Source organism: Malassezia vespertilionis, chromosome 4 (genome assembly GCF_029542925.1).
Source record: "Malassezia vespertilionis chromosome 4, complete sequence".
NCBI lineage: Eukaryota > Fungi > Basidiomycota > Malasseziomycetes > Malasseziales > Malasseziaceae > Malassezia > Malassezia vespertilionis.
The window spans coordinates 818,582-844,328 of NC_079250.1; the positions used below are offsets into that span (position 1 = coordinate 818,582).

At 58.1% G+C, this 25,747-nt stretch overlaps 12 protein-coding genes across 12 annotated transcripts; 4 read left to right on the plus strand and 8 right to left on the minus strand.

Moving 5' to 3' along the window:
- Positions 1-7: 7 nt before the first annotated feature.
- Positions 8-2,068, minus strand: MVES1_002417 (cystathionine gamma-synthase; the record flags this gene model as incomplete). Its single annotated transcript, XM_056207247.1, has 1 exon — positions 8-2,068. The coding sequence occupies one exon, from the start codon at positions 2,066-2,068 to the stop codon at positions 8-10; it is 2,061 nt and encodes a 686-aa protein (XP_056063222.1).
- Positions 2,069-2,163: 95 nt separating this feature from the next.
- On the minus strand, positions 2,164-3,257 carry sed5 (Integral membrane protein SED5; the record flags this gene model as incomplete). Its single annotated transcript, XM_056207248.1, has 2 exons — positions 2,164-2,183; positions 2,216-3,257. 2 exons carry the CDS (start codon positions 3,255-3,257, stop codon positions 2,164-2,166), a joined length of 1,062 nt encoding a protein of 353 aa, XP_056063223.1.
- A 170-nt stretch (positions 3,258-3,427) lies between these two features.
- On the plus strand, positions 3,428-4,006 carry SDH3 (cytochrome b subunit of succinate dehydrogenase, Sdh3p; the record flags this gene model as incomplete). Its single annotated transcript, XM_056207249.1, has 1 exon — positions 3,428-4,006. The coding sequence occupies one exon, from the start codon at positions 3,428-3,430 to the stop codon at positions 4,004-4,006; it is 579 nt and encodes a 192-aa protein (XP_056063224.1).
- A 124-nt stretch (positions 4,007-4,130) lies between these two features.
- On the minus strand, positions 4,131-7,574 carry acl1 (ATP citrate synthase; the record flags this gene model as incomplete). Its single annotated transcript, XM_056207250.1, has 1 exon — positions 4,131-7,574. One exon carries the CDS (start codon positions 7,572-7,574, stop codon positions 4,131-4,133), a length of 3,444 nt encoding a protein of 1,147 aa, XP_056063225.1.
- Positions 7,575-7,747: 173 nt separating this feature from the next.
- alp4 (gamma tubulin complex Spc97/GCP2 subunit Alp4) lies at positions 7,748-10,582 on the minus strand (the record flags this gene model as incomplete). Its single annotated transcript, XM_056207251.1, has 3 exons — positions 7,748-7,837; positions 7,866-10,427; positions 10,454-10,582. The coding sequence occupies 3 exons, from the start codon at positions 10,580-10,582 to the stop codon at positions 7,748-7,750; spliced, it is 2,781 nt and encodes a 926-aa protein (XP_056063226.1).
- Positions 10,583-10,622: 40 nt separating this feature from the next.
- On the minus strand, positions 10,623-12,665 carry MET1 (uroporphyrinogen-III C-methyltransferase; the record flags this gene model as incomplete). Its single annotated transcript, XM_056207252.1, has 1 exon — positions 10,623-12,665. The coding sequence occupies one exon, from the start codon at positions 12,663-12,665 to the stop codon at positions 10,623-10,625; it is 2,043 nt and encodes a 680-aa protein (XP_056063227.1).
- A 101-nt stretch (positions 12,666-12,766) lies between these two features.
- Positions 12,767-14,044, plus strand: SPE2 (adenosylmethionine decarboxylase; the record flags this gene model as incomplete). Its single annotated transcript, XM_056207253.1, has 1 exon — positions 12,767-14,044. The coding sequence occupies one exon, from the start codon at positions 12,767-12,769 to the stop codon at positions 14,042-14,044; it is 1,278 nt and encodes a 425-aa protein (XP_056063228.1).
- Positions 14,045-14,048: 4 nt separating this feature from the next.
- Positions 14,049-17,231, minus strand: MVES1_002424 (uncharacterized protein; the record flags this gene model as incomplete). Its single annotated transcript, XM_056207254.1, has 1 exon — positions 14,049-17,231. The coding sequence occupies one exon, from the start codon at positions 17,229-17,231 to the stop codon at positions 14,049-14,051; it is 3,183 nt and encodes a 1,060-aa protein (XP_056063229.1).
- A 233-nt stretch (positions 17,232-17,464) lies between these two features.
- On the minus strand, positions 17,465-19,224 carry MVES1_002425 (uncharacterized protein; the record flags this gene model as incomplete). Its single annotated transcript, XM_056207255.1, has 2 exons — positions 17,465-19,176; positions 19,215-19,224. The coding sequence occupies 2 exons, from the start codon at positions 19,222-19,224 to the stop codon at positions 17,465-17,467; spliced, it is 1,722 nt and encodes a 573-aa protein (XP_056063230.1).
- A 655-nt stretch (positions 19,225-19,879) lies between these two features.
- MVES1_002426 (uncharacterized protein) lies at positions 19,880-21,319 on the minus strand (the record flags this gene model as incomplete). Its single annotated transcript, XM_056207256.1, has 1 exon — positions 19,880-21,319. The coding sequence occupies one exon, from the start codon at positions 21,317-21,319 to the stop codon at positions 19,880-19,882; it is 1,440 nt and encodes a 479-aa protein (XP_056063231.1).
- An 858-nt stretch (positions 21,320-22,177) lies between these two features.
- On the plus strand, positions 22,178-23,812 carry MVES1_002427 (uncharacterized protein; the record flags this gene model as incomplete). The annotated part of the gene is made up of 1 exon (XM_056207257.1): positions 22,178-23,812. The coding sequence occupies one exon, from the start codon at positions 22,178-22,180 to the stop codon at positions 23,810-23,812; it is 1,635 nt and encodes a 544-aa protein (XP_056063232.1).
- A 317-nt stretch (positions 23,813-24,129) lies between these two features.
- Positions 24,130-24,795, plus strand: MVES1_002428 (uncharacterized protein; the record flags this gene model as incomplete). Its single annotated transcript, XM_056207258.1, has 1 exon — positions 24,130-24,795. One exon carries the CDS (start codon positions 24,130-24,132, stop codon positions 24,793-24,795), a length of 666 nt encoding a protein of 221 aa, XP_056063233.1.
- Positions 24,796-25,747: the final 952 nt, after the last annotated feature.

Consider the following 25,747-nt stretch of genomic DNA (forward strand, 5'->3'; position numbering starts at 1 on the left):
CACTAGTCTACGCAGCGGCACGCTGAGCAGCCTCCAAGGCCACTTGGAACGCTGCGAGCAGCGCGCCGCTGTCCTCCAATCCGACACTCACGCGCACTAAATTCACGCTCACATCCATGCTTGCGGCCCAGTCGAGCTCGCTGTAATGAGCGAGGAGCGTGTATGGGCACGCCAGCGTGCAGTTGGTCCCAAGCGAAGGGCCTTTGGCGCACGCGAGGTTATCGTAGAATGCGCGCGCACCCGCGAAATCGGCAAACTGCACAGAAAAGAGGCCGCCAAACCCAGCCCCGCTGCTTTTTCCATCGCCGTAGGGCTGCGCGCGGCGGCATGCATTGTAATGCGCGGTGGTGACAAACTTGGGGTAGTACACGGCCTCGATTGTGCTGCCGGGCGCCTGCATCTGCGTGTGCAAAAAGTCGGCGACCATCTCGGTATTCTTGTCAATCTGCGCAATGCGCGTGACAAAGTCGCGCGAGTTGCGCTCGAGAAACACCGCATCCTCGGGCCATACACTGTCCTGGTACGTGGCGTTTAAAACGTGACGCAAAAAGGGCTCGCGGCGTCCTTTGGGATTCAGGACCAAGGAGCCGCCCATGACGTTGCACTCGCCGGAAAAGACCTTGGTCAGGCTGGAGACGACAATGTCTGCGTAGGGAAGCACCTCGACATTGACAAAGTTGCCCACTGTCTCGTCGACCACAATGCTGAAATCGTACTTGTCTGCGAGTTTGCGGATGCGCGGCAAGTCGGGCGAGCGCAGCAAGGGGTTGCTCGGAAACTCGCAAAAAAGTGACACAATCCGCGGCTCGTCGCTCGGCTGCGCAGCGAGCATCGCTTCAAATGCGTCCAAATCCGCATCGGTCCCGTGCCCGTAAAAGGTGCAGCCAGGGCCCCATTTCTGCAGTACTTTGAGCGTGTCCGTGTAGGGAAAGCCAAAACAGACCGACTTGCCGATCGTGTAGGGGCCAAGCGCAAAGCTGGGATCCTCCATGCGCCGCAGCGCTTGCATGCACGCATCGCGGGAAAAATCGAGGCCTTGGTCGCTCCACGTACGCTCGAGCATCAGCGTCTGGTGCGCCGCAAAAATAGCGCCCATGCCGCAGGAAAAGAGGTATACGTCGTTCTCAGAGACACCCGCAACCGCGCGCGCACTCACAAGAGGCTCTGCAGCATCTTCCTCGGGCATGGCATCGCCAAGAAGCGTGCCTGCAATGCGGCGTCGCAGCGCAAGTTTCGCACGCGACGCATGGCCAAACGGAAGGTTGCGCCCGTAGCGCTCCTCGACAAAAACGGCGTGCTCCACAGTGAGCTCTTCTTCTAGCGAGTCGTCTGGGCATGTAGGCTCCAGCGGCGCAAAACTTCCCTCCGTCCCACGCAGCTGGTACCGGCTCCGGCCAAATCCGCCGCCACGCGCAGGGACGCTCACGGAATTGCGCCGCGCCGGCGCGTTTGGCTGCGCAAACTTGTCGCAGTCGCCCAGCAAGGATTGGTTGTGTGCAAGGATACGCAGGCACTCTTCTGCCAAGCGACTGCTGATCCCAGCGCCCGTGTGCTGCCAAAAACGTTTGGCTAGCGGGTAGAGGGGGGAAGGGTACACGACACTGTAGAGCATAAGCGGTGCATTCGCAGTCGATGCTGCCGAGTTCCGCACGGAGCACGGCGCGCGCACATCCTGCGACTCGCTCGGGAGGATGCTGAAGCGCACGATCCGGATGGGGATCTTTTCTTTGGCGCTACCTTTGGATGCAATGCGCTTGGCTTCCATGCCGCGGATAAAGTCGCGGCATTGCGATGCATTTTGTGCGGTCGGGAACAGCATGCACTGCTCCGCGGGCCGCGCGAATTTGTGTTCCAGTGCGCGTGCGAGCTTCTGGATGGAGCGATGGATAAAGAAGCGGGGATAGCCCGTTTGGAGCACATCGTTCAGCCTCCCTTCTTCGTAGTCGACGATATCCTGCCATGTCGGCAGCGATACCGACACGGCATGGTCAACATTAGGGGGAATAGGCTCGCCGATAGGCACGTACGGCATCAGGCCCGCGCTCGCGCGCGCATCGACATCGACCATGGCTGGAGGCAAGGCGCGTGGGGCTTTTGCTGACTAACGAACGAACTATCTTCGCACATCCCTGGGGTATGGGCGCAGGACTGCGCAGTGTGTGGCTAGGAGATGAGGATAAAGACTGGAGGTAAGCAGGGCTGGGGGGCAACGTACCCAGGAAAAAGACGATGAGGACACCGAATATCTTCAGCATAAGCCAGCGGTTGTTGGTAATGCTGGCATAGTATTTCAGTAATTCGCGGCGCGCACCCTCGACGTGGTCCGACACTTGCAGTACGTCGTCGTCGATGCGCTGCACCGTCTCGCCCTGCATCGCGACCATCTGCGCGAGCTGGCCGAAAATTTGGCCGAGCTCTGAGATGGTCGACTCGATCGACTCGATCGCGCCGGACCGCTGGCTCAGGTAGCTGGACTGCTGCTCCTCGAACTCATTTAGCATCTGCTGCTGCTGCTGCATACCGCCGCTCTCCATCATATCCAGCGCAAGGAATGCCTCTTTGGAGGAGCCCGCAGCTTCGTCCTCGCGCAGTGCTGCGGCAGAGGCACCCGTATTGCGCTTCTGCAGCACTGCACCCTGCATCGGCAGGGCTGCGGGTGCTGCGGGTGCTGCTGGTGCTGCGGGTGCTGCTGGTGCTGCACGCGCAAGCGTGTACAGCGGCGAGCTTTCTCGCTGCACGTCGCCGACGGCAGGCGCGCCTTGGAAAAATTGCTCGGTGCGGTCCTTGGACGCTTTCATGTTCTGCGTGCGCACTTCTAGGATATCTTGAAAACTCGTAGTCGCTTTGGCAAGGTTTGTTTGCAGCATCGTCACCATGTTTCCGCGGTGCTCATCGGCGCGGCTCTGCTTTCCGCGCTGTGCACGCAGCGACAAGCTTTGCAGTGCCGCAAGTTGCCGGTTCAGTCCGGCAATATCGTGCTTGATAATGTAGGTAAGCTCACTGATCTCTACCGGCCGGTCATCAAATAGCGACTTGCGCCGCGCGAGCTGGGATAGACGGCCTAGTTTTGTCATGGTCGCGGTCAAATCGCGCGATACTTGCTGGGCACGCTCTGTGAATTCGGGCTGCGTGCCAAGGGGGCGCTGCGGCGGCGCTGCGGGGCGCGATGGTACAGCGTACTTATTGAGCGCTACATGGAAATCCGACAAGCGGTCTTTTACAGACGGCGCGTACGGTAGCGCTGCGGCATAGGACATGGCGGCCAGCGCAGGCGGCGGCGGCGTGGAGGGGGGGTGCTGACTAACCCGGCCGGCGCGTCCCGGCCGTGTCGTTAATGGATGTTTGTTGATTGGCTAGCGCCCAGCGTCCCTGTGCCGCAACGCAGCGCTGCGGGTTGCGAACGATTTCGATGAGCCTGTTTGCTTGCATGTCGCGCTCGCCGCTGGCGGTGCGCCAAAGCGTCATGGGCGCTGCACGCTTTGCGCCCAACTCTCTTGTGCTGCCACAGCCGTCGCGCACTCTCACAACCTCGCCGATCGTACGCGCGCTTCCCTGGGCGCGCAATGTCAAAACGGTACACATGTCCGAGCCGCAGGACTTAAAGAACTTGAACCACGTCCGCATGGACCGCCCCATCTCTCCTGAACTGAGCATTTACCAGCCGCAGCTGACGTGGTACAGTTCAATCTTTAACCGTATCACGGGCGTCGGGATGAGTGTCCTCTTGTACGGCTACTGCATGAGCTATGCCGTGCTGCCCTTTACGGGCTATGGCGAGCTTTTGTCCTCGGTAAATGTGATCCAGTTTTTCCACGAGCTCCCGGTCTGGGCCAAGCTCCTTGTCAAGGCGCCGCTCGCAGCCACCTTTTCGTTTCACACGTTCAACGGCATGCGTCACTTGTCGTGGGACAGCGGCTACTTTTTGGACTTGAAAACTTCCTACATGGCCGGATACACCGTCATTGGCGCATCGATTTTGGCGACGGTCGGTCTTTGTATGCTGTAAAGATAGCAACGTAGCCGACCTTTTGCTTTCTTTCTTTTTTTTTTTTCTTTTTTCGTAAAAAGAATCAAAGATGCTCACACGTACTTACGCCCCACCCCCCCCGCCTTGCCGTTTCTACACGTGTCTACGGATTCAAGTTGCCCACAATGCGCGACGGCGTCGACATCTCAATGTGGAAGTCGTCGGCGGGGTGGCGGTACAGCGGCGTCTTGAGGCGCTTTTGGTCGAGATGGTGGCCAATGAAGCCCACCGTTCTGCCGAGGGTAAAGAGTCCGTTGAGCACGCCGATTTGCATGTACTCGTCAGCCTCCTCGCGGGTAAATGCGCCGCTCTCACGCAAGAGATCGACAAAGCAGACGGCAATGCACCCATCCACGTTCAGAATCAAGGTCTCCTTCTTTGCGGTGGTGACGCGCTCGACGGCCAGTGCATAGTCGAGCATCTTGTGCGACTCAAAGTTTGTCATCACGTAGTCTTTCACCACTTGCACGCGGTAGTCGGGATTCGACACACTCTTGATGCGGTGGCCAATGCCCGGAATGAGTTTATTGGCTTTGCGCATAGCGTCGACAAACTCGCGCGGAGTGAGGCCGCAGTCGTACGCCGCGGCAAACTCGCGCGCTGCATTGTCCAAGGCGCCGCCGAAGCGGTCGCCAATGGTCAAGAGACCGGCAACGAGCGAAGAGATGAGGTCTTTGCCCGCACGCGAGGTAATGATGGTGTTCATTGCGCCACTCACCGCGGGGCCGTGGTCGGCAGTGAGCATAAGTGCCATCTCGATAAACTTGGTACACACGGGCGGCAACGGGCGCTTGAACCAGAGCAAGGAAACGACGCCGCCAATGCCCATCTCCGAGTCAAACACGTCCGAGATCTTTACGCCCGAGTACATGAGCTCAGCGCCGCGCTCATCCGAGATGGTCGAGATGAATGCGGCGGGCTTGCGCACCAGCCCAAGCTCCTGCGCCCACTTGTAGTCCATCGGGATCGCTGGCGGCGGGCGCTCTGGCTTGGGCACAATGGTCGAGTCGCGTACAAGACGCTCGTACGTTTCGCGCACGGCCTTGGGCAGGTCTTCAAACGTGTCGGGCACAATGAATCCAGCCGCGCGCATCGCCGCGTTCTTCGCCACGGCCGTTTCCGCCGTGCTGTTTGCCATGGAGCCCGCGTGGCCAAACTGGACTTCGGTGGCAAACATATCGGCGCAGGTGCCAATCGCCCAGGCGACAATGGGCTTGGTGATGCGCCCTTGCTTGACCGCGTCAATGACGCGGTACTCCTCCACGCCGCCGACCTCGCCAAGAAGCAAAAGCATCTTGCAGTTCACGTCCTTTTCGTAGCGCAGCAGGTGGTCCAAGAATGTGGTGGCGGGGTAGCGATCACCGCCAATCGCCACACCCTCGTACGTGCCGTTGCTGTTGATCGACAAGATATTGTTCAGCTCGTTGGACATGCCGCCAGACTTGGACACGTAGCCGACCGACCCGGGGCGGTATAGCTTGGAGGCCACAATGTTGTCCATCATCCCGCCCGAGTTGCCGATACGGAAGCAGCCCGGCTTGATCCCACCGACCGTGGCGGGGCCAATCACCAAAACATTGGCATGCTGCGCGCGCCACAAAATCTCTCGCGCGTGGCGCTCGGGCACGCCCTCGGCAATGAGCGCAAGCGCGCGAATCTGGGGAATGCGCAGCACCTCGAGGGTAGACGCGTAGACCGAGCGGCTCGAGGCAAAGTTTACGACGACGTCCGCGTCGCGGTGCTTGGCAGCGGCCTCCGCGACGCTGGTGTAGACGGGCAAGAGCGTTTCCTTGGTGCCCCAGTAGAATTTCTGAATATGGTGCCCGCCAAAGGGGTAGATCATCGCGGCGACCGACGGTACCGCACGGCCGCAGGAAAAGTCAAAGTCGAGCATGCCCTGGATGGCGCGCGGCTGCAGTCCATAAATGAGCGCGCGCGTGTTTTCGTCAAAGGGCAAGTACCATGGGCGCTTGTCGGGGCCCGCGGCAGTGTCAAACTGCACAATCTGGTCCTGCGGCTGGACGCGCTCGCCCGTGTGGGGATTCACCGCACCCACACGCTCCTCCACCACGTCGGCAGTCTCGTTCGCGGAGACAGGCTCTGGCTGGGAGATAAGAGGCGGCTTGCTGTCCTGCTCAATCTGCGCCTCGGTTTTGAGGCCGAGCGCGAGAGGGACAATGTCGGTAATGTGCGTCTCGGGGCCAAAGACTTTGATCTGGACGCCGAGGTCGTCGCCGAGGAGGCGCATTGCACGCAGCCCTTCTTGGTAGTTGGGGCCGCCGCGGCGCACAAAGATACGCACGCTGTGCTGCGCAAGCGCAAGCTGGTACTGCTTGAGCGCGCGGATGATGCCTTTGAACGTCGCGGCCACGTTGGTGAAATTCGCAATGCCGCCGCCAATGATAAGCGTCTTACCGTCGGGATGCGGCTCGCCGCGGGTGATGAGGTCGAGCACGGTCTTGGCATACTCAAACGTCTGCGTCTCGGTCGGCGCGCCAGAGTACTCGCCATAGTTGGCGAGCTCGTTCGCATAGCCGTGGGCGGCAATCGCGTCGCTGTACACGACCGAGGCGCCGCCGCCCGCGACCATGGTCCAGATACGCCCGGCGGGATTGAGCACGGTGAGTTTCAGCGAGGCTCCGGTGCCGGCATCAAGCTTCGCAATGTACGCCTCCTCGGGCGTGAGGTCGCGGCCAAACGGCGGCGGCCAAACCATGGGGGGGCCGCGGTCTTCGCCGCGGACGGCGCCCTGCGCAAGCTTGTCGTTGTACACGCTCGGATCGCGCGCAATCGCCCACTTGGGGCCGCAAATAAAGTCGGCTGTCTGGTCGAGCTTTGCGGCCATGTCCAGGTAGTAAATATTTTTTTCCTTGGTCATCACCAGCGGGTTGATCTCGAGGTAGGCAAAGTGCAGGTCGACATAGACGCTGTACAGACGCATCAAAAAGTCGGTCAGTGCGTCTTTCTTGTCCGCAGAAACATCAGGGAGCAGCGTATCCACCCATGTCGCGCGGTCCGGAAAGGGCAACTCGGGGTTCGCGGGGATGAGCAGCTTCTTGGCTTTGGTGTCCACATCGCCGACGTCCACACCGCCCTCATGGGTAAAGAGAAGATAATCGCCCTCGCGCGCAGAGTTGATGCACACATAAAACTCCTCGTCCGCACCGTGGGGGCAAAAGGGCTCCACGATGAAATTGTTCAGTGTGCCCGTGACAGACTCGACCTGCTGCGCCTTGCCCGCCCGCGCCGCAATCCACGCTTGCGCGTCATTCCAGTCAGCGTCGAGCTTGAGCAAGCCCGCCTTGCCTCTCCGCTTAATCAATTGGTCGGGCTTGACCACAAGTTTGGTCGTGTGGACCCAGGACGGCAGCGTATCGGGAAACGTGAGGGTGTTGGTGTCTGCATCCCACGCAACTTGCACAGCGCGCGCGGTCGGCGCAACAAACGCTGCAGACGCTTTTGCTTTTTCGTGTGCATCCGGCGCACGGGGCAGCCAGTAGTTGATCAAGAGTTTCGCATCGATCTCGTGAATCGGCTTCGACGACATGGTCCGAGACGGGAAGAATGCGTGCGCCGCGCACGGTGTGCCCTGTTCGTGCGACACACGGACCAATCATGGAATTAATTGTATGAACAAGCCACGTGGTTATGGTGTTGGGCGCACCCCAACGAATCTAGGCGCAGCGCGCACAGACTACCCAGTTGTGTACACTCTACAAACTAGCGCAGCGCGGTTTGCAGCCGGTAAGCGAGCGGCAGCGCGGCGGGGTTTTCGGTGGTGGACAAGAGGTTGACCACGTCGCGGAAGGTCTATTGTCAGTGGTGCATTTGTACGTACGCGCGCGTGCTTGTTCCAGCTCGCTTCGATCTTTGCGAGCGGATCGTGTGCGGGAAACGCTGGAAATTCTGTGTCGTGCGGCGCTGCGTGCCAAGCATCGAGCGCCTTGGTCATATGGCGCAGGTGCTCTTGGAAGCGTGCGCGGCTCTCTGTAAAGACGGTAATGGTGTTCATCAACTTGCGGTGGCATTCCAAGTAGCGGTAGTCGGTCAGCATGCACTCTTTGCGGCACGTATTCAGAAAATCGAAATGGTGTTTCATAAAAATTTCGACCGAGCGCGCCTCGCGCAGCTTTTGTTCGAGCTCGCGCCAGTTGGGCTGGATGATCTCGGTGGTGTAGAAGGCGAGGAGCTGCTGCACAAGCAGGAGCATGCGCTGCCGCAGCAAATGCACGCGCAGCTTCCAGCGCTGGAGCACATCGCCGTGCCGGCGCCGGTCCAGCGCGCGCCACTCCTTGTCGGTCTGCTCGGGCCATACCTCGCTCAGCCCGCGCTCGAGCAGCTTGAGGAGAAGCAGGCACCGGTGGATAAACTGCCAGCGCAGCACATTCTTTTTGGAGATGACGAGCGAGACGGGAAACTGGACGTGGACGTCGAACTGAAGCAGGTACATGGCCAGCTCTCTTGCGCCCGCCTTGTGGCGCTCGGCCTGCTGCTTGGCGCGCAGTTTGGCAATCTCTACCACACCTTTGGTGTCTGCAATCCGCTGGAGCTGGTCGTACGCGCGCTCTTTCGCGAGGTCCACGCGCAGCTCTTCGCGGTACGGATCGTGAAACCCTACCGTGTCGCTGCTGCCCAGCACCATGTCCAGCTGGGTCTGCAGCCGAAGCAAGGTCGTCTCGCGGATGCGCTGAGGATCCACCATCTTGCGCAGCTCGTGCGACGACTGGTCCAAGAAGGCCTGGAGAAAGTCGGTGCGCGAGAAGAAAAAGTAGTGCTTGAGGGAGCAGAGACGCGCAATAATGTCCTTGTCCTGGACGAGCAGGCGCAGCAAGGCGGCATTCGCGCGCTGGTACGCGTTCTCAATGCACACAATAAACTCGTCGCTGTCCATATGGATTCGCTCCTGGTTCGCCTCCTTCTCAAGCGTCGTCGCGACGTGCGCATCCTGCTCACCAAAAAGCGAGCCCGCACGCGACGAATGCACATCGCTCACATCGATGCCACACTCGCGTATCGCGTTCAAGTACTTTCCCGCAGACAAAATCTTGTGCTTCCACGCCTCGAGGAACGCGGGAATTTTGGCGCCGCCCGTCAAGTCCCCGCGCAGATTCAACTCCGGCTCGTTTGCGCCGCCTTCCATGGCGCGCTGCTGCTCCTCGAGATCTTTTTGCTCCAGCACACGCTCGTCGCGGAGCATGTAGCGGCGCTCCCAGTACTCGTCGGTAGGGTCTACCTCGAGACTCGCTTGCGTCACGCGCTTGTCCTCGACCACCATACACTCCTCGTAGGGGTCCAGCAGCTGGCCAGACGTGATCCAGCGCAAAAGTGTGCGCGCGTACGGCTGGCTCGCTTCGCGAAAGAGCTCGAGAAAGAGCGCGTGCGCGTCGGGATCGCCGCCAAGGTGCACGAGACGGTCCCAGAGGATGGACAGGACTTCGCCGCCTTTGACAATGCCCCCGTGAATGTCTTCCGCCGCACCAGAGTCAAGGCCAAGCAGCGCTCGGCGGTCGCGCTCGAGCTGGAATGCATCGCTGCCGTACGTGAGACTGCTTTCGCCCTCGGAGGACTCGTCCGCGGCCTCTTCTTCGGTGCGCGGCAGCACGTCTGCGTGCGTGATACTGGCAATCTCCGACGTGAGCGAGTGGATAAGCGCAAAGGTGCGCAGCATCGGGTGCATCGTGCGCCACAGCTGCTGCAGCGTAAAGTCGGGCGAGCGCAAGAGACGCTGCTCCATTTGCTCGACAAGCCCTTCGTACGCGTGCAGCTGGGTCCGGATCGCCGCGCACAGTGCATGCATGACCGTGCCGTACTCAAGGCCGGCATCGCGCTCGACAAACGCGTGGATAGAGGTGTAGTAGGAGGCCAGGGGAAGGATGCGCTCGACCATTTCGCGCAGCGACCCATTGAGCTCCGCATCGATCACAAACTGGGCCCCGTTCAGGCGGTGGCCCAGATCGTCGGGCTTGTACTGCGGAGAAAATTGGACATAGTTGCCTTCAATGCCAATAAGGACAAACAGCAGGTCCTCTACAAGCAAAACATCTTGCAGCTGGCGGTCGACACTGCGCAGCGGAATGTCCCGAACGGCTTCTTTCTTCGACACACCAGCACCCAGCATGTCGTAGACTCGCGGCTGGGCAAGTTTGCGCGGCGACATGTTGGGCACGCGCTCGCTCAGCGGATTCTGCACAAAGCTCGCCTCGTGCAGGTACGAGGCGTGCACAGCGTGCGCCGCGGACGTTGGCTGTGGAGTGCTCTCACCATCTGCACGCAGCGCCGCTTCAGAGCTCGCGCCGCTCGCGTTCACGCCGCTCGCATCCTCCTCACCATCGGGCGACACATTCGCCGTCTGCATCGCTTTCCTCGTCGAACTCTGCACGGCGGAAAGCCGCCGGAGGTACTGGGGTAAGCACGGGAGGTACGTACACGATCATACTCTTTCGCACTCACATGCGCCGCGCTCCTGCTCGTCACTCCACGCCCAGGCGTGAAGGGGATCGTGCGCGAGGCGCGGTGCACAGACGCCGGCGCGCCGTCAGACATGCCGCTCGCCATGTTTGCGCGCGGCGCGCGCGGATGCGTTGCTATCACGTGACTATGAAGCGCCGCGCTCGCGCGGCGTCCAGCCGCCCTGGAGCGCGTTGTGTGCGCCGTAGCGCGGCGCGGCCCATCCCGCGGTGCTGCGGGGTGGCAGCGCGTCGTGTGCGCTGTGCATGTAAGATTCGATATTTTGGTAGCCCTGAGGCAGGCCCTCGTGAATGATGTAGCCTTTAGGCCCGAGCCATTGCTCGACGCGCGCCGCATCGAGCGCTGCGAGCGCCGTGTCTGCCGCGGCGCGCGTGCTGTGCTCGGCGGCACACCGCTCTTCGTCGTCCAGCACGCCGTTGCCAGCGACAGTGCCCGCGAGACTCAGCACAGCCCAGCCGATGACCATCATGCTGGGCGGGCGCTGTCCGTCGGGGACGCGGTTCTCGAGCACGTCGCAGATGCGCTCCAGCGTCGAGGCAATCACGCGCTGGTCCTCGGAGCTCGCGCGCTCCACGATGGCAATGGGCACGTACGGCGGGAATGGGGGGCCCTGGCGCGCAGCGGTGTCGTGCGGCGCGCTGAGCGCGTCGACAACGGCGCGGAGGCGTGCGACGCCCATCAGCACGAGCAGCGTGCGCGCGCGCTCGTAGCCAAGCAGGCTCGTTTGGCGCCCACCGCGCCCGACGCCGGTGCAGAGCACAAGGCTGTCTGCGGCGCCGCGCTGCGTTACCGGGATGTCTACGAGCAGGGGGCCCGCAAACGCGCTGCTGATCCCAGGCACGGTGGTGCACGCGACGCCTGCGTTGCGGAATGCGACCAGCTCTTCGCCGCCGCGGCCAAAGACATAGGGGTCGCCCTGCTTGAGGCGCACGACCGTCTTGCCTTGGCTGACGGCCTCCATCGCGAGCGAGATCAGCTCGGACTGCGCGCCCTCGGCGTTGCCGGGAAACTTTTTCGCAATCACCAGCGCTGTGCTCGCGGGAATAAGCGCCAGGACGGCGGTGGGGACAAGCTTGTCAGAGAGGATCAGGTGCGTGTGGGACGAGGTGAGAATCTGGTGCGCTGCTACCGTCAAGAGGCGCGGATCGCCGGGGCCAGAGCCCAGCAAGTATACCTGGCCACGCGGCACGCTGCTTCGCAGATCCAGTTCGTGCCGCGAGCGTTTCGGCGCGCGCTCGCTTGCATCCAGCAGGTCATGTGCAGAGCACTGCGGCGCGTCTGCGTCCGCGTTCGCGTCGTGCAGCTGCGTCGCGAGCAGGCTTTGCATCTCGGCGCGCCCCAGGCGCCCCAGGCGCTCGAGCGGCCAGTACTCGCTAATCTGCGCGACCCAGCGCATGCGCCGCCGCTGCTGCGCCGCACTTGATGCGGTATCGTGCGAATGGCTGTACCCGAGCGTGTCGCGCACGCTCGACTCGTCTTCTTCGCCCAGCGCCGCATCGCTCTCTTTCGCCATCTCGCGCATCTCGCCGATGCGCTCTACGGCATCGCCCACATTTGGCGGAAGCGACGAGACAATCGTGCGCCGTATGCGCCCGGCCAGGCGGCAGCCGCGGCCGTTGGTCGTGACCGCGACTTGGAGCGAGGAGGGCGCGCCGTCGCTGCCGCTCGGGCCGCTCGGGCCGCACGGAAAGCGGTGCACGGCGGGCAGGCTCACGTCGCACAGAGCGGGCTGGTCCGTGACATTGAGCGGCAGCCGAAGCTGCCGGCACAGCGTCGCAAGGAGCGTGCAGCGCTCCATACACGCGCGACGCACGTCGCGCGCCTCGTCTGTATCTTGCGCGAGCGTATCGGTGATGCACACGGCAAACACGGCCGCCTCCGCGCCGTCGAGTGCGGCAATCATGGCACGCCAGGTGTGCTCGCACGCACGCGTATCTTGCGGAAAAAACGCCTCGTACGGCGCGCTATGCCACGCGGCTCGCGCTGCCTCGACGGCGTCGCGCACATCGGCGTGTGCGTCTGCGGCGTGGCCGTGCCATACAATGACGGGACGCATCGATGCTTCAAGCGCTAGATGCATCCGCGCCGCGGCAAGCTTGCCGGCGCCGATGATCAGCAGGATGCGGTGCACAGGGCGGTGTGCCAGCAGCAGGGCTGCCGGCGCCGCCATGGTAGACAACAGAGTGGCGATGCACGTGACGTTGTCGCGGCGTGCGCGCCTTTTTTCCGGCGTGCGCCACGCCTGCCGCAAGGACGAGCAGGGAGGACGAGATGAGCGCGGCGGCGGCGGAAGAGCAATGGGACGATACGGATACGCGCAACCTCGACATGAGCGATCTAGCAGGTCCATTTGAAGGGCCTGAAAAGCTGCTGGAAATCTGGTTCGCGCCGTCCGTGCAGGACTTGCCCGAGTGTGCGTCGCTGCAGGTGGACGACCTGCCCACGAAGCGCACCGGACTGCGCCGTGTGCCGAAGAGTACGTGGGAGCAGATGCTCGAGCTGGTCAAGTGCAAGACGTTGAGCGTCGAGAGCAATGCGGAGATGGATGCCTACTTGCTGAGCGAATCGTCCATGTTTGTTTTCCCCCACAAGCTGATCCTAAAAACGTGCGGCACCACCACACTGCTACTGGGCCTCGAGCGTCTCTTGCGCATTGCGACGACGGCGCTGTTTGACGACGAGCATGTGCCGTACGGCTCGTCGGTCTCGAGCACACACTTGGACGCGGCACTTGCTCTGTGCACGACCGAGGCGCGGCAGCTCGCCGCGCATGTATACCGCTGCTTTTACTCGCGCAAGAGCTTCATGTTCCCAGAAAAACAAAAGGGCCCGCACCGCGACTGGATGCTCGAGACGGCGCTCCTCGATCGCTACTTTGCCTCGGGCTCCGCGTACACGGTCGGCCGCATGAACGGCAACCACTGGCTTTTGTACATGGCGTGCAACGACCGCCGCACCACACACACCGTCCCGAGCAACGACATGACGCTAGAGATCCTCATGACCGAGCTCGCGCCCGACGCGTGCGCCCACTTTGCTTTCGACGCACCGAGTACGCCAAACGTGGACAAAGCGCTCCGCGATGCACACGCGCTCGGCGCTGGTGTGTCACGGCGCATTGGACTCGCGTCCTTGTTTCCAAGCATGCAGCTCGATGCGTTTGCTTTTGAGCCGTGCGGGTACTCGGCCAATGCGCTGGTGCCTGCCGCCGAGGCGCACGCGGGAGGGTACTGGACCGTGCACGTCACGCCCGAGCAAGGGAGCAGCTATGCGAGCTTCGAGACAAACATTGCGCTTGAATGCGACACGCCCACAGCGAGCGATCGTGCAGCGCGGTACGCGACCAATGCACATACCCTCACCGAGCGTGTGCTCGGCGTGTTCCGCCCGCGGAGCTTTACCCTGACGCTCTTTGTCTCTGCCGAGGAGCATTCGGATACCTATGGAGTGCCTCTGCGCACGCTCGAAATCGACGGCTACCGCAAACGCGATCAGATCGTGTACGAGTTCGAGGGGTACAAGCTATTATTCCTTTCTTTCCAACTGTAGCGTATTACACCGACTCGGCATCGCTCGTGTCGCTGGCGTCGCCGTCGCTCGTGTCGCTGGCGTCGCTATCGCCCGTGCCCGGCATCGTGATTTGTTCCATATCGTACCCGAGCTTCGCCAGCTCACCTTGGGTACTCTCGAGCTTTGCCGTGGAGCACGCCACCGCACACACCGACGTCGCGGGGTCAAATAGAGGGAGAATGTAGCGCGTAAGCATGCGCTGCACATCGTCGAGCGTGACTTGGTTGGCGTCGTGTAGCAGTGCATGGCCGCGGCCTTTGCCGACCAACTTGATCACACTGTCGGTAAAGCTCTCCATCGCCGCGGCACCGACCGTGCCTTCGCTGTCCGCAACGCTGTAGTGCAGACTGCTTTTTGCGCTCTCGAGCATGGTCGCATCGATCTGCATGCTCTCCTCTTGGTTGGCCAGCGCGCCAAGTACTTTTCCGCCTTCCACAAACGCTTTCACCGAGTCGGGACTGCGGTAGAGGATAAAGTGTAGGTGGCGCGCTTCAGGGTCGTTGCGGATCGATGCGCCGTACGCGAGGCCCGCACCGCGGATGTAGCGCCAGAGAAACGATTCCATCGCGTTGAGAATCGTGATGGTCACGACAAGCGCAGCATAGTCGGGATCGGTGTACTCGGCAACGCCTTTGGCGGTAAACACTGCGTAGGAGCTTTCGCTCGCTGGCATCGCGCACACCTTGCCTTTTTTGCTCGGCGACGTGCCAAGCGCCGTCATAACATCGCGCGCCCAGGGAAGCGCAACGGGCTTTGGCACCACGTCCATCCACGCACGCCGAGAAAAGGACGCGGTCCATGGCTCGCACGGCGCGTCGAGCGCCATAATGTCTCCAGCCACAGACACACGCAGAAAGCCGGGGCGGAAGAGCGTGCCGCGGAGTGTTTCAAGCGCGTCCACCACACGCTGGGGCTCGGCGGCCAGCTGCGCAACAATCTCGGGCACTTGTGTGGCCTGCGCCATGACCGAGTTCGCAAGCTGCGTAGAGTCGTGCGCTGCGTACAGCATCGTGCGCGAGAGCGCCCAGCTGACCGCACGCCCGTCGCGCTTCTGCTCGGGAAGCGACTGCTGCAGCTTCGCAGCGACAATGCGCAGCCTGTCCAGGGAAAATTCGCTGCCCCAGAGGAGGTCACGGAGCCAGGCAATCGCGTCGCGGTACTGCGTGCGCTCCACTTTGAACTCAATCGCGACATTCTCGGCAAAGCTGCTTCCAAGGCCTATCGCCACGTCGTACTCGAGCACGTCCTCGTCCAGCCTCTTTACCACCTCTTCGTAGCTCAGCTTTTCGCCGCTGCCGTCCAGACGCGTGATGGGGAGGGAAAAGAGCATGGAGAGGTAAAAGGAGAGGTACGCACGCAATGACTGGGGAATACATGCGGTGCTGAACACAAGCGTGATGAGCACAAATTGGGAGCTGACCTGGTCGAATTGGATAAAAAAGGGCGGCGGCGGGGCGTCTTTGTCGACATGCGCCTGCACCGCCTCGTCCTCTGCCGTGGCATTCGGCAGGCGCGCAGGGACGCCGGGAATGGAGGGGCCGACGCGCGCTGTCGCCACCGGAATCCATGCAATCGTGCTGCTGTCGGGGATCGCAAAGTCTTGGAGCATGCGCGGAGGGATGGGCGCATCGTTTTCCCGGCGCGCACTATCGAGTGCTTTTTCAAGCGCGCGCTTCTCTTGCGCGCTCCACGTCGCTTCGCGCTGTGCTACACGCGCCTTGGTCTCGTCTTTGAGCGCCACTGCCATGCTCGCAGAGGGGCGGCCCACGACAACGAGGCGTGCATTGTGGATAAAGTAGCGCTCCAAGAGGTCTGCCCAGTCACACGCAGAAAAGGCATCCATCGCATCGAATCGTTTCATATCGTCCATTGCCTCGGGCAGATTGCTCCCGTCGGAATGGCCGTACAAAAATTCATGGATGAGCACGTCGGAGAAACAGTCGGCAGGGCGCATTTCTAGCTGGCTCAGCAGGCGCAGGCGCTCGCGGCGCAGGACCATGTGCATGCGCTGCATATCGACACCGTTTTCAACGAGGTCGCGCAGGACAGCAACAAGCTCCGCATCCAGCGTGTCCAGCTCCGCGGTCGGCACACTGCTAAAGATGACAGAAAGTATACTCGCCCCCGCACGCTCGGTCGTCATTACGCAGATATCCGTGCTCAGCGGCTTGTCGATTTCCACAAACGCACGCTGCAGTGGACTCACCGCAGAATCGGTAAGGTACGCACCAAGCACATCCAGCGCATGCAGTGCAAGATTGTTAGTGAGGGGTGGGCCTACCCATGAAATTTGCACCTCGCCCATACTCTCGTCCTTCTCGGGAAACTCGACAAACGCACGCCGGCGCAGCTTGTCAAACACACCGTCTTTGGGAGGGTCCGCATCGTCCAGCCCATCCATGTGTATCGCGGTGCCGTCAATCACGGGTGGTATCGCACTCCTTGTCTCGACAAACGGCCGCTTCCAGCCAGGGGGGCCAGGGGGGGCGTACGCGGTGCCGTTGGCAAGAAACATGGCGTCGACCTTTTCCAGTGTGTCGAACAGTGCTTCCCTGTCGAGTGGACCGCAGAGCACAAGCGCCGCATTGTGCGGCGCATAGTACTGGGCGTGGTAGTTGCGGATATCGTCGATGGTCAGCACACGCAGCGCCGACATCAACCCCCCCGTCTCGCTGCGGTAGCCAGACTGCGGAGGATACAGCATGCGCTGCGTCTTGAGCTCAAGCAAATCCCCACTTGTGTTCTCGCGGCCCTGCATCTCCGAGTACACCACACCAGCGTCTTCCAACTTGGGATTTACGTGGTATACTTCCGTGACAAATCCAGCATCGGTGAGGGTGGGGAAAAAGACATGGTCGCAATAGATTGGCAGCATACGCAGAAACCCTTCGGCACCTGCGGTCGTCAACGTATACGCAGTGTGATCATTCGCCGTCCACGCATTGGTTCCTTGCGCGAATGCTCGATTCGCGAGGCTGTCCAAAACACCTTTGTACGGATACCGGTTGCTGCCGAGGAAAACGAGGTGCTCGAGCGTATGGGGCACACCGCTATCCTCAAATATTTCCGTGGAAATGGTAATGTACGCATTCAGCAGGGGACTCTCAAAATTGGCCCACAGCACAGTGAGCCCACTCGCAGTACTCTGCCACTTCTCCACGACCATGTTCGGTGCGTAGCGCAGCGGCTCGCGCACAAGCAACCTAAAGTTGCCATGCTGTTCCGCTGCACACTGCACACTATTTGCAACACACATTCGCCGTATGTGTCCTATTCGAGGGGGGGGCGGTCGGAGAAGAAGCCGGGAAAGAGCACAGAGCATCGACACGGCACGCCAAGGAGCGGTCGTGTAATGCACGTGATCCTTTACAGGGTCGTGCCCACTACGTAGCTAGCGCGCTACAGGTTGCGAACGGATATCTTTTCGGCCTCGGGGCCGTCAAACACAAGGGGAATGTCGCGGTCGGGCTTGCGCAAACGGTGGACATCTTCACGCTGGCGACGGTGCTCCTCCTCGCGCTCCCTCACACGCCGTTCCGTCGCACGGCGCCCTTCGAGGTAGTCTTCGGTTTCTTCGCGCGTCAGCTCCCAAAAGCGCACGTTGCCCGTGCTCAGCTTTTTCATCCACGGCGGTAAAACGCTGGATTCGACCGCCCATTGCTGGAAACGCGAAAGCTTTTTCGTCTCGAGGTCTTTGCTTACCAAGCGCTGGGGTGTAGAACCCCACGGGTCACGATCCGTGTACCAACCGGGAGGGTACACACGTCCTTTGGTCAACTTGATAATGATCCAGGGCACAATATTCAGGATCATGTAGGAAATGATGCCTGCAATGAGCCCATACGCAATGCTGTACATGAATGGAATGCCCATGATGGTCAAAAATGCGGGGATGGCATCGCCCATGTAGGACCAATTCACATCCCTTGAACTCGACATCATCATCGAACCAACTAACACAAGCACAGAGCCCGTGGCCCACGGTGGGAAGGACGAAAAAATGGGCGCGAAAAATAGACTCCAAAAAAAGAAAAAGCTGACCGTGAGGCCCGTGAGGCCCGTGCGCCCACCTTCCGCAATCCCAGACGCACTCTCGACAAAGGCGGTGCACGGCGAGCAGCCCAACAGACTGCCGCACGAAATAGCAAGCGCATCACACATGTACGCGGTCGAACTGCCCTCAAAGTCGCCCGTGCGCGCGTCGACAAGGCCCGCCTGCATCGCCATGGCATACAATGTGCCTGTCGTGTCCAGTAGATCAATATACAAAAAGGAAATGAGCGCAAGCCACGCATGCCCAGTATTATACCCTTGCCAGTCAATGTTTTGCGGGCCGAGCGGATGGATGCTCCGCCACATGGCCACTTTTTTGAAAAAATGCCAGTTGTCGTCGCCATCGGGCGTGGGAGGGAACTGCGTCACGGCATTGGTGCCGCGGGGCCATGAAGATGCAGAGACAAGAAGAATACCGATAATCATTGCACCACGCACGCGATACAAAAGGAGCATGGCCATGAGCACACCCCCAAGAAAAACGCCCACCCATACCCTGGGATTCTGCAGGACGTGGGAGAGGCAATGGAGGGACAAGTCGCCGTCTTGCGAGCGGTCCTGGTACTCGACGGGGCACCCGCCCAGTCCCACAATGTCGTTCAGGTCAAGCCCGACGATGCCGAGGCCACTCGGGCCCATGCCGATAAACGCCAAATAGAGCCCAATGCCTGCACCCGTGCTGTACTTGAGCGAATTCGGTAGCACACGCGCTAGCCATTGGCGTACTCCGAAAAGAGACAGCACAAAAAAAATCCACCCCTCCAGCCAGACGACTGCGAGTGCTTTGCTGTAGGACACAATACCATTACCGTCGTGTCCAACGATGGTATTTGCAAAATATGCATTCACACCAAGGCCAGGCGCAAGACCCAGCGGCATATTCGCAACAATTCCCATAAGCCCAGAGGACAGACATGCAGCTGCGGCTGTCGAGACAATGTACGCGCGTCGCACATCGTTCTTGCACGCTTGGTATTCAGGATCGTTGTTGCATGTATCTGTCGTGCATTTGCACGGGCCACCTGTCGATGAAAGGATATCTGCATTGACAGACAAGACTGCATGTTAGCGTTTTGGACTGGGTTTGCGTACGTACTGTACGCCATTGCGGCAAACGTGACCAGTCCTGCGCGTATCTCGACAGAGAATCGCGAGCCTTTGCGCGCTAGTGGATGGCCAGATCCATCTAGACGGAAATGCCGTCCTACAAAAGAATTGGCCACGGCATTATCGATGCGTCGGACGGTCGCCTGGACCTTTTCCCACATAAGGCGATCGGCGCACAAGACCGTGCAGCGCTTAGCAATGACACTTTTTTTTCCCCTGTCCCATAACGCGTTTATTATAGAGCCAATCAGATTATTCCCAAAAGCTGTCACGCTTTTTCACGACAACCGTTTGCGCAGCGCCGTGATGGGGAGGGCAGCACATCGCCCTTGCTTCTAGCTTGGCATCATACAACGCACCATAAGGCGATTCGCAAAGCGCCTTTTCCTTTTTTTTTGGTTTTTTTTTGGCCAGCGCTACAGCAACACAGACCTTGTGAAGATATCTCTTGCGCTTTTTTGCCATCATCCCAATGCACATGGAACGTTGCGCGCACAGATTTCGCAACGCAAAAGTGTGTATTGGAGTACATTAATGCAATCATGGCTGTCAACCTAATGCAATACGCTATAAAAGTCTCTACAGTAAAAGATTGTGTCGTGCGATGCGATGCGATGTAGCGCAGTAGAAACGAATATGCGTGCTTGTACAAACTTAGAGCACGACAATGGCTGCAATGACTGAGGCAAAGGCTGCAAGCAGTGTAACAGACACGTCGAGCGTCGCTGCTGCATTATCGTCCTTCTTCTCAGCGTTGCTCGAGGTCGATTTATTGCCCTGCTTGCTTTTCCCAGTCTCCTCCCCACTATCCGGCGACGCCTTTGCCGCTGCAGTAGAAAAGCCGCCTGCGCTGGTCTGCTGGTCCAATGCACTAATGTTCAAGGCAGAGCTGGGGTTGATTGGCATATTGTCCATAGGCGGCAAACCGTTTGCCCTGCTCCCTTGAATATATGCCGTGGCGCCGGGATAGCTCACGCCGTCTTCTGGGTACGGGTGCGTCGCATTCAAACATGCTGACAAGGGGAGCACATGCTTGAATGCCTTCTCAATCTTGGGATATTCCTTGATAAATTCATTCATTGTGTTATCCGTAAGCTCGTGCGTAAGGACACCCACGCCATGGGTGTCCAGCGATCCGTTCTTGGCCTGGTCAATGATGTTTTGGTAGTTGCTGTTGATCTTGGACGTCGGAGACTTGCCGTCAGGGGTAATGTTCCAGTCGTCCGTGTCGTCGCTCCAAAGCATCGTGCGCAGACCAAGCGCGGTAGCAATCGCACGCACACGGTCGTCGACATCGCCATACGGAGGGCGCCAACAGCGCGGCGTAACACCCATCGTGTCTTTGATGATGCGCATCGTGTAATAAAGCTCAGCAAAAACTTGCGTATCCGTGAGCGTGGTCATGTACCGATGGGACCATGTGTGCACACAGATGTCGTGGCCCTCCGCAAAGCCGCGCTGGGCTTGCAAGGGCGTACTCAGAATATTGCCGCCAATGTAGAACAGCGTCGCTTTTAGCTCCTTCTCCTTCAAAAAGTCGTAGAATGCATTGTGCGAGCAGTTAGGGCCGTCGTCAAAGCTCAAGCCCCAAGAATTAGGAAGCGGGCATTCAGATACATCAGGCTGGAGTCGGTCGTGTTTTGGTTTGGTGCACGTCGACGCGGACCACCAGCAGTCGGGGTCTTTGTCAGCATCGTACCCCTCGTCACTGAACTCATAGTGCTCTTTGTCCGTAGTCGCCTTTTTATGCACGTCATTAGGAATAATTTTCTGGCTTTTTATATCTTCCCAAACCTTTCGGCCCTGGTCATCACCGTCCATAATGCTTGCAATCTTGTCTGCCTTGGGGTAATCCTTGAGCAGCTGTGAAAATGCGGGGTTCGAGCCGCCCTCGCATTCAACTTTGGCGTCGTTTGCAGACGCCATTTCTTGCGCATTCGATGGCTGAGCACGGCGAGAAAGGCCCCGGCGCAAATGGTTCGCTGCCATGTTGTCGTTCGTCGGCATTGAAAAGCCACGGCCCATGTGTGCGTCTGTCACAGAAAGACTCAGAAGCGCAAGTGCGCATAGCGCATTTGTCACAGTAAGTTGCATGGTGGTTAAAAAAGACGCGGCGTGCTTATCTACCCTGTCGACGCTGTCTTACTTTGGCCGCGCAGACCTCGGAATACCTTTTACAAAACAGAGATGTTGCGCGTTTTCCTCACGGAAATGCGAGGACAGTAGTGCGCTAATGAAACCCTGATAAGCATGCAGATGTTACATATCATACCCAATCGTTTAATTTGTTTCGGAAAAACGGTGGCGCACCGCAAAGTTTGTCCAATACGTCATTGAGCCGTCGTGCCTTTCGCGCCTGTTCCTGCATAGATATTACCAAGAACGTGTCGGCGCCCCTGCAGCTAGAATTCACTGAGGCTGACAATTAAACGCTTGTCACGTGATTGTCGGCCTGTCCGCTCCGCTAGCGCAGGTATCCTCGTCGAGGTGGACATGCGTGCCGCAGCGACGCAAACGCACGCGTGAGGTGTAAAAATATGTGCAGCGTGCGCGAAGTTATACGGCTAGCATAAGCTTGGGCTTCTTCGGGCTGCCAATGCTGAGAGCGTTGCGCTGCTTTCACATATGAAAATGTGGAGGTAAGAGTGCGTTTGTGCGTACATCCCCTTCATATATGCAGCGTTTTCTGTGCACAATCCTGCTACATTTTCCCTTTGTTCATTTTCCCCACACCTTGCATGTGCAGATCAAGTCCCAAAAAAATAAAGTTTACCTTTACGTTCATTTTCCATGGCATCCCTCCAATGATTCGTGCACATTTTACGCCCCCGGTGTGGAGACCCAACTTTTCTGATGTTCCTATTTCAATTGATATCACATACAATATTTTGCTGGGCGCGTCTCGTATAAAAGCGGCGGCGCTTCGCGCTAGTGTTGCAAAGCGCTGCAATCATGAAGGGACCACTGCAGCATTGGAGAGAAACACCGCGCGCTTACTTGAACTGGAAGCTCGCTTATGCCGTTGCTGTCATTGGATTGATGGGATTGAGTCGTGGCGCCGACGAGGGCCTGGTGGGGAGCATGACATCATCGCAAGCATGGCTTTCTGAATTTCATGTCGAGGACAAAAGCTCCCAGCAATCGAATGTGGTCTCCATGAGCCAGCTCGGAAGCATCGCTGGAGCGCTCCTGGCTTTTTTTGCCGTTGATAAACTTGGTCGCTTGCAGACCGCGCGGCTCTGTTGCGTGGTGTGGATTATTGGCGTTGTTATTTGGATTACCTCTGCGGGAAGTGTGGGGCAAACTTATGCAGGCCGCTTCATTGCAGGGATTGCATTTGGCGCCATACCTGTGACGTGCCCATCATTTTTGGTCGAACTCGCGCCTCCCACCATCCGTGGGCTTACAGTGACTGTATTCTCAGCGTCTGTGTATGTCGGAATTGTCCTATCCTATTTTGCCAATTATGGCTCCCAACAAGGGTTTCCCCCTACGTCGTCAAAGACCTGGCAGGTACCTGTGGGGATGCACCTAGTGTATGCGGGTATCTTGCTGCTGAGCACCATTTACGTGCGCGAATCGCCTCGATACCTTGTCAAACAGGGCAAGCATACCGCGGCACTCGACAATCTGTCCTGGTACAGGAACCTGCCCAAAGACGACGCGCGCATACGCGCCGAAATGCACAGTATTTCGTTTGAGTACGAAAAGGAAAAGGCCGCCATCGGCGGAAAGAGCTTTTTGCACCGGCTTAAATCACTTTTCTCTACCTCAGCAAATCTGTACCGGCTGTTTGTCGTTGGGTTTGGTATTCAGATTTTAAGCCAATGGTCGGGCGGTGGAAGTCTTACCATTTACGCGGAAAAGATTTTGCAGTTGGTGGGTGTAAAGAGCAATGCGTCATTGTACACCACAGGCATTTTTGGTATTGTCAAGCTCTTCTCTTCTTTGCTCTGTGCTTTTTTTCTTGTCGACTTTTTGGGACGGAAGCGCTCCGTGTTTCTTGGTATTGGGTTGCAGACACTTGCCGCGCTGTATCTTACCATCTACCTCTCCAAAGTGAATCCCAGCAATGAACAGGAATCACCTTCCCAGCACCGTGCATCCATTGCGGCCATTGTAATGGTGTTTATTAGCGGCGTGGGCTGGGCACTTGGTTTCAATTCGATCCAATATTTGATTGGCGCAGAGATATGGCAGATGGAACTGCGCGGCTTGGCAACGTCGCTGATCATGGCGCTGCACTTTGCGAACCAGTATGGCAGCAGTCGCGCCATCCAGCCCATGCTTGATGCATTTGACCGCTGGGGACTCTTTGCTTTTTGGACGGTTATTGGCATCATTGCCTTACTTTACATTCTGTTCTTTATTCCGGAGACTGCAGGCAGGAGCCTGGAAAGTATGAATGCGCTATTTGACAAGAGTTGGTTCCAGATTGGCTTGATGTCCACTATGCACCAGACATTTCCCACAGACCAGGAAAAGATGCTATCAGAGCAAACCCAAATTGATGGAGAATCGATCGCGAGCGAGCACAAGGGCCAGAAAGACTACGCCGAAATCCGGATCGAGACGCGCGATGTCTGACCTGACAACCCTAACGCGTGCACCGACATTACTAAGCTCATGCTCTTAAGCTGGGTACATGCGCGTTGCTTATGTGATTACGCACAATCCGTTTCATCCAACAGCCCTTATTCCCTTTTCGTTAGTGATTCACACTTTGATAGTTTGTAAAATGAACTGATGAACACGATAGCACCAAGATACCTATAATCACCTTATTTGGCCAATGATTATTGTCTGATAATACAAACGTGGCGCGAGGATACCTTTGGCGATTCAAACTTGTTCTATAAAAGTAGGTCGTTTGGGCGAAAGCATCCCAAGCCACAACTCTCGCTATGTTTGTCACCCGTGCATTTGTCGCCATCGCCGCTGTGGTTGGTTTTTCCCAGGCCGGCTGGATCACTTACCAAAACGAAAACAAAAAGGATGAAAATCTCCCTTGTGTCGGCAAGATCTGGGGTAACGACAACCACCTCATCTCCCAGTTCGACTGCAACTCCTTTGACTGGAATGGTACCATGTGCCGCATGAAGTGTTTCCCCATCTCGTCGACCACTTGCGTTGGTTTCCCCACCGAGGATGAAATGAAGAAGGGCCGTGGTGCCGGTATTTGGTACTCTGAGCACGGCAGTCCTGACGGCTGTGTATACCTCGGTAGCACATTTGGCGGCAACTACGACGACCGCATTGGCCCCAACACGACTGGCTGCGGTTACCTTGACTGGCCCGAGCAGCGCAACTTTGGCCCCGTTAAGTCGAAGCCCAATGGTGAAGAGGTCACCAAGGGTTGCTGGAAGACGGACATGAAGCCTGACTCCAAGTACTCAACCGAGTCCTTCCATTATTATGACGGCGCTCGTCCTCTTAGTGACGCTTCCTGCAAGAGCGGCTTTGCCAAATCCTGCGGCCCCAACGAGGACCCCTTGTGCCACTTTGCTCCTACCTTGAACCAACTCGAGTGCAAGAAGGCTAAAATTCCCCACAACCCCGAGAATGAGTAGTCGTTCTACCAAGATACATGCACAGTGATCACTGTCTTTTTTTTTCAACCCTCATGTTGCCTCTGCCCAGTAAGGGCGAGCTGTTCTTTCATAGTCTTCACTTAGAAACATGCTTTTGTAGAAGTGCTAATTTGTGCCCGGACTGAGTCTGGGGTGCCAAAGCAAGCGCCCATCGGACATTGCTTTTTAGAATCCCAGAAGCTTGCTATTTTAAAACTCCTTGCTCCCTAAAAAAGTCACGACCATGGACGTTACTGAGAATGCAAACATTGTTTGAGGCACAAGTGAGTACACGCTCCGCATTAATAAATACAACACAAGTTGAAAAGCTCTCTACAACGTCGTTTTTAAAATCTATTCCTGACAATCGACGATAATATGTACTAGAGATTGGCGATTGTGTAGTAACTTGGTCACTTTGCCATGGCGTAAGTCTGACCGCACGTGTAGCGTGACTTCTTTACATGGTCATTTTTAACAAAATAAGCACTTTGGCGCAAGTGGAGGTTAGACCGTCGAAGTGCATGCGTTTTGTGGAATAAAAGAGGGGAGAAACGTAACGAAGAAAATGAGAACGAGGACTAAAGAAGCAGGAGAAGTAAAGTAGAAGAAGTTCAAAAGATGGAAAGAGCAGAAGCAAGAAAAATAAAAAATAATCAAGGTTGTAAGAAAGAAAGAGAGAGAGAAAGAACGAAAGATGAGAGGGAGTGAGAGAGTGAAGAGAAAGAAAAGAAATTAAAAAAAATAAAGTAAAAAGTGTAAAAAAAGGAAGAAAGCTTGGCAAAAGAGAAGAGGCAAAGAGGAAAGCTACAAGGATTAGAATGGGCTAGTGTGATGTAGACAACGTTAGGGTTAGGGTTAGGGTTAGGGTTAGGGTTAGGGTTAGGGTTAGGGTTAGGGTTAGGGTTAGGGTTAGGGTTAGGGTTAGGGTTAGGGTTAGGGTTAGGGTTAG